The sequence below is a fragment of the Sturnira hondurensis genome, unplaced genomic scaffold (assembly GCF_014824575.4).
Source record: "Sturnira hondurensis isolate 20B ecotype Veracruz unplaced genomic scaffold, ASM1482457v3 Scaffold0021632, whole genome shotgun sequence".
In the NCBI taxonomy this organism is placed as follows: Eukaryota; Metazoa; Chordata; class Mammalia; order Chiroptera; family Phyllostomidae; genus Sturnira; species Sturnira hondurensis.
The window spans coordinates 2524294-2535667 of record NW_028094263.1 but is presented as its reverse complement, the minus strand read 5'-3'; the positions used below and the strand labels follow the sequence as shown (position 1 = coordinate 2535667).

General features: G+C 46.6%; 1 protein-coding gene across 2 annotated transcripts; it reads left to right on the top strand.

Moving 5' to 3' along the window:
• The first annotated feature begins 1980 nt into the window (after positions 1-1980).
• ATP5MC1 (ATP synthase membrane subunit c locus 1) lies at positions 1981-4614 on the top strand. Of its 2 annotated transcripts, none has more exons than XM_037033471.1 (5): positions 1981-2014; positions 2573-2620; positions 3444-3521; positions 3879-4057; positions 4393-4614. In XM_037033471.1, exons 2-5 carry the CDS (start codon positions 2582-2584, stop codon positions 4505-4507), a joined length of 411 nt encoding a protein of 136 aa, XP_036889366.1. In that variant the 5' UTR covers positions 1981-2014; positions 2573-2581; the 3' UTR covers positions 4508-4614. The 2 variants fall into 2 exon arrangements, with proteins under 2 accessions (XP_036889366.1, XP_036889364.1); XM_037033469.1 differs by having other exon boundaries at positions 1998-2084.
• The last annotated feature ends 6760 nt before the right edge of the window (positions 4615-11374 follow it).

The window sequence follows — 11374 nt, the reverse complement described above, 5'->3', positions numbered from 1 at the left end:
TAATCTACTTATTTATTGATGGACACTTGGGTTGCTTCCATAGCTTGGCTATTGTAAATAACGCTGCAATGAACACAGAGGTGCGTATATACTTTTGAATTAATGTTTTGGGTTTCTTCAGATAAATCCCTAGGAGTGGAATCACTGGACAGTAAAGCAGGTTCGTTTTTAATCTTTTGGGGAAACTCCAGACTGCTTCCCACAGTGGCTGCACCAGTCTTCATTTCCACCAACAGTGCACCAGGGTTCCCTTTTCTCCACATCCTCACCAACACTTGCCATTTGTGGATTTACTGATGATAACCATTCTGACAGATATGAGGCGATACCTCATTGTGCTTTTAATTTGCATCTCTCCAATTAGTGGAGTTGAGCATCTTTTCATGTCTACTGGCCTTCTGTATGTCCCCCTTGAAAAAGTGTCTGTCAGATCCTCTGCTCATTTTCTAAATTGGATTATTTGTTTTTTTGGTGTTGAGTAGTTCTTTACAAATTTTAAATATTAACCCGTTATTAGATGTATCCTTGGTCAATGTGTTCTCCCATTTAGTAGGTTGTCTCAGTTTTTTTGATGGTTTCCCCTGCTATGCAAAAACTTTTTAGGTGATATAATCCCATTTGTTTATTTTTTCTTTTGATCAGTTGGTTGGAGCTTCATCCTACAGACCAAAAGGTCACAAGTTCCATTCCATCCAGGTTGCTGTTTATACCCTACCCCCAACTTGGGGCACATACAAGAAGGTGATCAATGGATGTTTCTTTCTCCCTCACTAGCAGCAATGAAAGTAAATAAATAAATAGTTTAAAAGCTCTCAATTCCTCAAGAATTTCTGGATCAAAGAGAATGGACCATTCAAAGTCTTTCAATGAGTATTGCCAGACCGCTTTCAAGAAATGTTTTCTATTTCATACTCTCATTAGCAGCATAGGAGTGCCTGGCTTACATTAATAAAAGGAAATCTGCTCTTGATAACTGCAAAATGTTGGCTTAAACTTCTATTTATTTGATTAGTGAAATTGGACATTCTATCCTTCAATTTCTAATAGTTTAGTGGATTGTTTATTCTCATCCTTTGCTCATTTTTCTATCAGGGTGCTGTTTCATCCTTAGAACAATCGCTTTTACAATAAAATAAAAATAAAAAATTAGCCCTGGCTATTGTGGCTCAGTGGATTGAGTGCCAGCCTGAAGACCAAAGAGTTGCCGGTTCAATTCCCAGTTAGAGCAAATGCTTGGGTTGCCGGCCAGGTTCCCAGTGGGGGGTGCGCCAGAGGCAACCACACTTTGATGTTTCTTTCCTTCTCCCTCCCTCTCCCTAAAGATAAATAAACAAAATCTTAAAAAACAAAACACCTAGTTGCTAATGCATGACTGCTAAACGCCAGCAGAGGTCCACAATGGCGCGCTCGCCCACCAGTGAACTTTCACGGCCAGCGGGCTGCCTTTTTTCCCTCACGACGGAAGCAAGGTTCCCACACATCACCATCGCGGGAATTGCAGCAAAGGCTTCAGGTTCCCCAGCCTCTGGAATAACGTCTCGCGGGATCTCAGCTGTCCTTGGGACCTACGACCTGACTACAAATCCCAATATGCAATTCGCTAAAGGCCCGAGAGCCCGAATGAAGTCTCGGGTCCAAGGTCATGTGTCTGTCTGCGTAAGGCGTCTGGTCATCTCTTTCACGCCTTTTTGTACAGCTTCCACCTTAGCCGCCATTTTCTGCGGGAGGTTACGGAACTTCTGATCCCGCCGACTCTATGATCTAGCGTTTCAGGGATCAACCAATCGGAAGCCACACCTTGGGGAAAACCCCGCCCTCACTCGCAGGGAGGCGGGAAATGCCACGAAGCTCCTGTGGAGAGAGAGGAAGAAGCTGTGAAAAACCAATAAGAAAGGAGAAATTGAGCATGTCAACCAATGGAGAGGCAGAGAGATTGCGGCCAATGAGAGTGGGGGGACCCCGGGACACGTGGGTGGGGGAGCTGAGCCCTGAAACCCAGAGCTAAAGCTGGGACGTGAGTCAGTCACCTTGAGCGGGGCGAGCACCGTGGTCTGAGCAAGGGCAGCAGGGCAGTGGGAGTGCAGGTGACTTGGGGCCGCAAACCCGCGGTTCACAAGGATGTGGGTTGGGCTGTGTGGAGGGGCATTTACCCCTAGGGCCGGGAGAGATGATGGGCATCTGTAGCCTTAACTATTAGTTAATTACCAACGGTAATGGACGACTTACTGTACGCCTGAGGCTGTGTAAAATGAACGAACGGGACCCTGCACAGCACCTGCCCAGTGTTGGCCTCCAGTCTTCCTCGGAGACCATCCTCTTTCGCTACATTTCCCTCCTGGGGCTCAGGCTTCCTGCCTCTACTTCCGATCTCCATGACCTTCCTTTGCAGATCCGTCTCACACAAAGTGGTGGACCCGGGAGTTCGTGTTGTCCCTCTGACCTCTAATGCTGGGCACGGTGCTAGGAAGAGCGTGGTCCAGGGAGGACGGGCGAGGGTGAAAGGGACGAACGAAGGTCGCCACTATAAGGAAATAAGCAGACTGTCAATGGAATTTTCTGTTTTCCTCTGCAGACTGAAAAAATGCAGACCACTGGGGCTCTACTCATTTCTCCGGCTCTGGTAAGCTGCGGCTCCGGGGTGCTCTGTAGTGCCAGGAGTGGGAGCCATCATTGTTTCATGAATGAACTGAGGGAATCTTGGCATCCTGATAAGGTTGGCTCTTTGGGGAGATTATAGGATGTGAAGCAGTTAAACCCTGCTTATTTGGATATGTGAACCAAAGTATCTTGGCCTGGGAATGTGGTCAGAGTCCGGATCTGACGTTTACCCTCTGTTTGTAAGACAGCCCACTAGTAACAGTGATTCTCTCTCTTGGCTGAACATTAGAATCAACTGGAGATCCTTGAAAAGTACTGATGCCCTGGCTGTACAGGTTCTGGGAATGAGAGTGGAGCCCATGCAAATATATCAAGAAAGCCATGTTACAAAGGGCTCTGCCTAGATGTCTGTTTCAGGAGCCTCTCCAGGTTTACTGGTCCACTCCATTCAGAATATATAACAATGAGTACCATTTTAGCAAAATGAGATCTCCCCCTTCTGATTCCTTTGGTAATCTGGGTACAAAACCTTCCTGAACCTGGTTTGATATTAGTGGGCTTTTGCTGCATTCTGGGATACTGATCAGGGCTGTGCCCATAGAAGTGAACTTTGGTACCCACTTTTAAATGAGAAGGTTGCTGCTGGCGACAACACCAGGGCCTCAGGGCAGCTGTGTTTGGTGCAGGCATAGTTGGTAGAAACAGGAATATATAAATTGATCTTGAAGTACATTGGACTTTTCCTGTTCCTAATATTTGCAGTCCTTCTTGACAGAAGCTCAGCATTCAGGTTCGTTTGTTTTTTCTTTGTCTGATTTGGGGGATGTGTCTTTCTGATTTTACAGATCCGCTGTTGTACCAGGGGTCTAATCAGGCCTCTGTCTGCCTCCTTCCTGAGTAGGCCAGAGATCCCATCTGAACAGGTAAAGTAGTATGGGCTCACTTATGAACTTCCTCAGGCAGAGGTCCTTCAAGTTAATTGTGTTGCCTTTAGGCCAAAGTGGAAGGAGAGTTAGAGAATCTGTGGTGCTTTAATAGCACCCTACAGCCCCGAGGTGAGCATTGTAGGGGAGAAACTTACAACAGTGAGGTTACCCTGAGAGTAATGCCCAGCATGCCCTGCAGTCTGAGCATTCTGTACTTGCCAGGCAGTGTGCCAGCAGTTTCAGAGCTCGGGTGGGTGGGGTAAAGGGAGTAGAGTCAGACACCGTCCTTGTGCCTCACTCTCTCCTTTATCTCTTCCTCTCTTTCCTTACGTCCCCCTCTCTCTGTCCTTCTAGCCTTCCTACAGCAGCTCCCCACTCCTGGTGGCCAGACGGGAGTTCCAGACCAGTGTTGTCTCCCGGGACATTGACACAGCAGCCAAGTTTATTGGTGCTGGGGCTGCCACAGTGGGTGTGGCTGGTTCAGGGGCTGGAATTGGAACAGTGTTCGGCAGTTTGATCATTGGCTATGCCAGGTGAGTTTGGGGGTGCTCTAGAGTCTCTCTCACCATAAATACCCTGTTTGGGGGAAGCCTTGGCAAGAGAAGATCCCTGTGGCTTCCGGTTTGTTGCACCTCTCTCCTGTTTTCTCCGGAGAAGAGCAGAATTGTCTGAATGAGAATTTAAACATGCTTCCAACCTGGCTCACTTAAACTTACCATGTTGGTACTCTGCTTGTCTGGCCAAACCCCCAGGATACATGCAGGCTAGGCCCTCTGGTGTTAGCACTCCCCACTCACCTAACCTACCTGAGTCCGCCCCCAGCCCGTGTCCTCACCCCTTCCTCTCCATCCATCTCTGTCCCTGGCAGGAACCCGTCTCTCAAGCAGCAGCTGTTCTCCTATGCCATTCTGGGCTTTGCCCTGTCTGAGGCCATGGGGCTCTTCTGTTTGATGGTCGCCTTCCTCATCCTCTTCGCCATGTGAGCCTCCATGGGAGTCACCTACCCATCCCTGCTGCTCCGACTCCAGGCCATGCCCGGTGCTGGGACATGCTAAGCTTTACCATTAAACACAACATTTCTCTAAACCCATATGCCTGCGCCTCTGTCCTTTGACCTTGGAGAGGGTCTTGGTGGAGAGGTGGGGCAAGGGAAGTGGGGTTGGGTTATTGGTGATTAGGAACTCCTCGAGGCTGAGAAAGGTCACTGTCATGCCTGTAAGATCCTGGACAGTTCTCCTTCTCTCCCAGAGGGAGCATGAACTTGTCTGATAATTGGTGCTTTTTCCCTTCCAATTTAGTATAGTAATGTGTGACATTTCTTAGGGGCTCAGTACTAAGGGCTTTATGTTTTTATCTCCGCAATGTTATGAATTAGAAGTACGGTGATTAGAACTGTTTTTGCGAATGGGAGGATGAGGCTTAGGGAAGCAAAATAACCTGGCAGCTATCACAGAGCTGGTAAGTGGCAGAGTTGGGGACTTCCCATCAGGCCAGCCTGAACCTTTAACTGTGTTGCCCCATCTGTTTTAGTCTTGGCCCCACAATGGAAGTGGCACAGATATGGAAACTTAGTCCCAAAGACGTTGTAAAGCGCTTAGAGGTGGAGAGAGGCCTCTGCCCACCTACATTCGGCCTCACGTGTATATTTCATTATTGATTCACCTGTTTGAGTGCCCAGGGGATCTTTTTGTATTTTGTAAAGTATGTTTATTGATTTGAGAGAGAGAGAGAGAAACATTGATTGGTTGCGTCCTGTGCATGCCCTGCCCAAGAATCAAACCCCCAACCTTTTAGTGTTCAGGACAATGCTTTAACCAACTGAGCCACACTGGCCAGGGCCCTAGGTGTTCTTGAATAAAGCAGATGAGGCACATAGTCTCTGTTCTTGGAGAATGTACGATCGTAGCTTTGCTCAGAATAAAAAGGGTGTTTAGGCAGAAGGGAGGGGGAAACAAACTAATTGCTTGGAGAGCTTTGTCAAGCATCTTGTGGTATCAAAAAAGTCTCAGCTTGGCAGGCTCTCCCGTTTGGCTGAAGTGGGACTGATTACCCAGGTAAGAGGAAGCTAAGCTGATACATCCACAGCTGCTGCTTCTCTAAGTCCTAGCAGGAGCAAAACGGGCAGAATGGAGTCAGGTTGCTGGGAGACGTGGTCCGGCTCAAATTAGACGGTCTCCAAAGGAGTAATAACTAAGTGGAACCCATCTTGTGAAAACCTTTCACCTCAACCTGTTGCAAACATTTCTGAGAAATAGTGAAACCCAGAATATTCCTTATTAGTGTTAAGAACAACAAAAGTGTGAGTCAATAAGAATGGATTTAATTTATATGGAATTTATTGTTATTTTTTTAAAGGTTATTTATTTATTGTCAGACAGAGGGGAAGGGAGAGAAACATCTGTGTGGTTGTCTCATGTTTGCACTCCCCCCCCACTGGGGACCTGGTCCCACACCCCAAGCACGTTCCCCGACTGAGACTCGAACTGGCAACCCTTTGGTCACAGGCTGGTGCTCAATCCACTGAGCCACAGCAGCCAGGGTGCAATGTATTTTTAATTTTTTTTCAAAGACTTATTTATTTACTCTGTGAGAGAGGGGACAGGAAGGAGAAAGAGAGAGAGAAACATCTATCAGTCGCCTCTCACACATGCCAGACCAGAGATGGCCTGTAACCCAGGCATATGCCCTGACCAGGCATCAAGCCAGCAACTTTTCACTCTACAGGCCAATGGCCAGCCAACTGAGCCACCCCAAACAGGGCTAACTTACATGCAATGAAAAGACAATCAGGTATTTAGGTCCTAAGCATCCTCCTACGTGTCTTAGGGGAAGCACAGAAATCTAAGGTCCCCACCTGGAAGGAGCTGGAGCATCAGCAGAATGGAAATGATAGTGAGCGGTGCCGCATGTTATGGAATATGTGGGCACAGAGCTATGCGCTGTAGAAGAGGAAAAGACAAGACTGTCAGCTAACATTGAGCACTTCTCTGTCAGGCGCATTGCTAAGTACTTTCCATGAATAACTTCCAACCTGCCTATGAAGTCATTTAATGGGTAAGGACATGGGGAGGCTCAGAGAGCCGAGGCATCCTGAGAAGGTCACACGGCTGTTAGTAAAGCTGGGATCCAAACTCCAGAACCTGTGTTCTTATTACTGCTGACTCACCCAAGTTTTGTGCAAGTTTAGTGACAAGCTCAATATCGTACAGCAAACCGATGATTCTAACCCAAGTCCATCTAACATTCCTTCAGCAATCATGGCCATGGTCTTCTGGCACAAAATTTCTCAACGCTGGCACATTTGGGGCCAGGTACTTCATTGTTGTGGGGCTGTCCTGTGCATCATTTGATGTCTAGCACCATCCGTGGCCACTTAGCCACTAGATGCGCGTAACATCCTCCCCTTCCCGAGTAGTGATGACCAATTGCCAAATAGATACAAATGTCTCCTGGCTGTAGAGCAAAAATCACTCCCAGCTGAGAACGACTGGTTTACCATAATCTGATGCCTGCCCTCTCAGCCCCTTCCCCTTCAGTAGCTCAAGGTTGTCTCAGCAAGCCATCAACAACCTGAGGCAGAGCCCAGGAATCTCAGGGCCAAAGAAAAATGGGACTGAGGTTGAACAGGCAGCTCAGGTATCACCGAGGGAGCAGTGGATTAACTGGTAACACTCGCGCAAACGGCACGCAGTAACCTCTGAGATGTCAGGCTGACGTCCTTACGAGGTCACCACCCTCTTCCAGTAGTCAAGGAGTAGCCCCCAGGGAAGGTGGTTGCCTTTTCTGTCCTGCGAAGCTCCAGGAACCTAGTTTTTACCAAGAGGCTAGTAAGAATTTCCCTTCAGGTGGGCTCCAGACAGCCTTGGAATTGCTCGGAAATCCTGATCAGCAAGGTTAGGGATGTGGCTGGCAGCCCATGGAGCCCTTCAGGGTCAGTGGAGAGGACAGCCCTTCCACCCCTTCTGACTGGACAGGCCAGTCAGTCCATCACCACTGAGGTGTTTATCTGGGGTCGATGGTCCATAGGTGGGATCATTTTGCTTAGTGCAAATTATCTGTGAGAGGATACAGATCTGTGTTTTGGGGGCAGAAGATCCATTTTTTCATTGTATCCTCTGAGAGGTGGTGACCAAACCAAACAGTAGTCATTGCCTTGGAGTTGGGCATGGTAGCAAAGCCTGTGGACTTGGGAGTCCAAGGGGTATGCAGATCCCAGCCCTACCACTTCCTAACTAGGAAGTCAGTCATCTCCCCTGAGCCTCGGTTTTCTTACCTCTAAAACAGAAGTGAGAACAATTTGTGGTGGCTGTGACAACAAAATGAGATGATATAAGTACATTTATGCAAATGATGCATGTAATATATACACATACGTGTTAATGAGATATACACTAAGATGTAATGCGATGACAGGTATTACTAAATTTTTAAATGTAGTTATTTATAATCTGAAGCCTCAAAACACCCCATCCAAGTGCTAGTTTTTCCTTTTAGTTTAGAATTTATGACCTAGATGGGAACTCTTCATTTATCCCTGGCATTGAGCCCAAGACAGGAGGCTGGACACTCCCTGGAGGGGAAGACTGCTGCAGAGGGCCATGGGACATGGTTTGGGGGAGAAGAGGAGAAGAACGATCAATCTATTGCTCTAGGAAGGGTGGAAACATAGCTGTGACCAGGCCTCCAGAATACTCGCTGGCCTCTGTCCTTGGGGGAGGGCACTTGCCTAGGTGCTGTGAGCAAGGCACTACCAGACTTCATTGCATAAAGAGCTCAATGCAGGGTGGTCCCATGCTGGGGAGGTGAGAGCCTTGGGTCCAGGTTCCTGTAAGGAAGCCCTCAGTTGTGTCATTTGTCACCAGAGGGCATTAGATGGCTCCGGAAGGCACACTCTTGCCCTCTGGCCAAGCTGCCAGTGAAAAGCAGCCAGGTGTTTCCTTGAAAAAAGTGAGTGCTGGGTAAAGTAAGCAATGCCAATTTAAAGGTTCTTCGAGCTTCTCCCTGGTCCTTCCTCTGTTCCCCAGCTTAGAGGCCTCCTGGAGTTCCCTTTAAGCAGCTGCCTTCTTCTGCAGCCCTTAAGGCCCAGATTCTTTATGCCAAGCTCAGCTCAGCCCTTTGGAAAGAAAGTAGGCATATCTGAGGAGGAAAAGGTGAAGTCCTGAAGATCCATGGCCAGGGGAAGGACAGTTAGCTACCATGTCCTCATCTCTAGTCTGTTCACTGTTTCGGCAGTGCTCACCGCATGTCTGGTCCCAGAGATACCAGAGGGGTGTTCCGAGCATTCTGGCCTAGAGGGCGTCCTTTGTAGTAGACAGATGAGTAACCAAACCACCAAAATAAAAAGCAGTATGTCCTAAATAAAAGTATGAATTACTCCAGAGCATGGGGTAATTAAAAATGACTAATAATATTAATAATATGCCTGGAGGTGTTAGGCTTGGCCAAGAAGGTAATATTCCAGCCAGCCTTGAAGATGAGTAAAAATAATGAGTTAATTGCCGAACATTTACTTTGGCCAGGTACTGTTCATTATCATATTATCACTTCTTTTTTTTAAAGATTTTATTTATTTATTTATCTTTAGAGGGGAAGGAGAGAGGGAGAGAAACATCAATGTATGGTTGCCTTTCAAGCGTCCCCTGCTGGGAGTTGGCCTGCAGGGAACCGGCCTGCAACCCAGGCATGTGCCCTGACTGGGAATCGAACTGCAATCCTCTGGTTCGCAGGCCTGTGCTCAATCCACTGAGCTACACCAGCCAGGGCCATATTATCACTTCTTTATAGTTACTATTATTTTACCAATATTACTGATGAGGAAAAGAGGCCTGGCAAGTTTAAATAACTAGGTTTTCCCCTGGTAGAGGGAAAGAATATTCCGGGTAGAGAAAGCAGGAGCCAAGGCCTGGAGGAAAGAAGGTACATGAACAAGTGAGGTACCAATTATCTGGACAGTATTTGCCACTTAGAAAACACTTCCAGAAATGTCACACTTCATCTTCAAAAATACCCTGAAAAGTAGAAAATATCACCATTCTACAGATGTAGAAGTTGGCTAAAATTGGATATTTGCTGAATAATACAAATCAAAAGCTTGAACCTTTCTTGTGGGTACAAGGTAAGTGTTCTTTGTTCATTGCCCCACCCGCCACTAAGGACCTTGTCCTTGAACACAGTGGTCCAGTAGAAAGGAGGGGACAAATTAAGGGGTCCACTTACCCTGTGGGCCATCCTTGGGCCTCTGCAGTCTGTTGCCATGAAGGACTTTATGGACTAGTGGTTTTCCTTGTGTGTTGTTACCAGTGAGTTAACTTTTGACCATCTTACTAAATACCTAAGCAAAATTCTGGATTCCTTTTTAAATGAATAAAATATATAGTTTGAATAGGTGATAGATACACAGTACAACATCTAAAAGGCACTGCACACACGCCTGCACATAAACACACACACACACCCCTTTGGCCCACCTTGTCAGCAAGTAAATTATCCAGAGGCAGCCACTGTTAAATTTCTTGTGTACACTTTCAAAGATACTCTGGCATCTTTTTATAGAATGGTAAAGCACTATATCAACAAAGCAAATCTGTATTGATTGGTTTTGTTTCACATTAAGTACGTAAGTTGTGCCCTTTGCTGGATTCACAAATACATGGTCTGGAGTGCCAAGAGTGCTGTGTGTGTGTATGTGTGTAGGTGGACAGGGAGTGTGAGCAACAGTTACCAAGGACATTTGGCACAAGGTAAAGTGCAGTGAGTGTGGGAGAGTTCATAGCTGTGACCACATCACATAGTGGTTAGAACTTTTTGTCTGGAGTCAGATTTGGCATGTGGCCCTAATTCTGCAGCTTGTTCTCAGTGTGACAGCGTAAGTGGCCGAACCTCTGTGAGACTGTTTTCCATCTTTCAGAACAGACTAAAAATAGTACTTACTTCATAGGGTCCTTGAAAGGAATAAATAAGACCAAGTATACTAGGAGCTTGGAGCATATTAAGCACCCAATAAATGTTCGCTAAAAAACCATATTTTTAGCTATCAGTAAATGTTGGCCGTTTTCATTCAGGTGTACAACTTTCCTTACCAAAAAATTCACAAAAGCTGTGAAAACTGGACTTAAAAAAATTGGCGGCAAAATATAATTCAAAGGGAAGCTATTCGGGTGGACTTTGTATGAATATTCATAAGGGTTCCCGAATTATGAATATTCATGTCCTTTGGGATGGAAGTGGTATCAACGCTTAGTTACTTGATACTGCCCCAGGTTACTCTAAATTCTGAAACACACCTGGCCCCAAGTCTTTCTGGTTAAGAGTGTGAGCTTGTATTCTTACTAGGGAGAAAAGGTAAAGCTTTCTTTTTTAGGAGGCTATTGTTTTTCTTAGTCCGTAATGTTATTTTTCACCTTTCTTATCAGGGAAGTCCTGAGGAATCCTTCCAGGATTTAAACTCACAGCCCCTTTGCTCGATTCCTGTGTATTCAAGGACTCGTGGGAAGTAAAAATACCGAGCTTGGAGTCGAGGCCTGATTTTTTCCCCTTCACCACGCTCTCTAGGTCTGTTTCATTATCCCTATGGCAACGCCTAGAATTTAGTAGGCTCTTCCTAAATATATATTGAATAAACACTGAAATGAGGTAGTTTTTCATTCGCAGGTTTTGACTCCTTCTTTCCTTCTTCTTGGTCCTGTAGCGGGCTGGGCAATGGCAGGCAGCCTGCCCTCAGTGGGAGACTGTGCAGGGAATAAGGATAAATCACAGAGCCTTTCGAGCAGCAAGGGACTTAAGCGAGTTACCCGTTTACTCAGCGCCTCCCTACAAGGAGGCTGGATCCTCAGTCCTACCCCATGGGCATA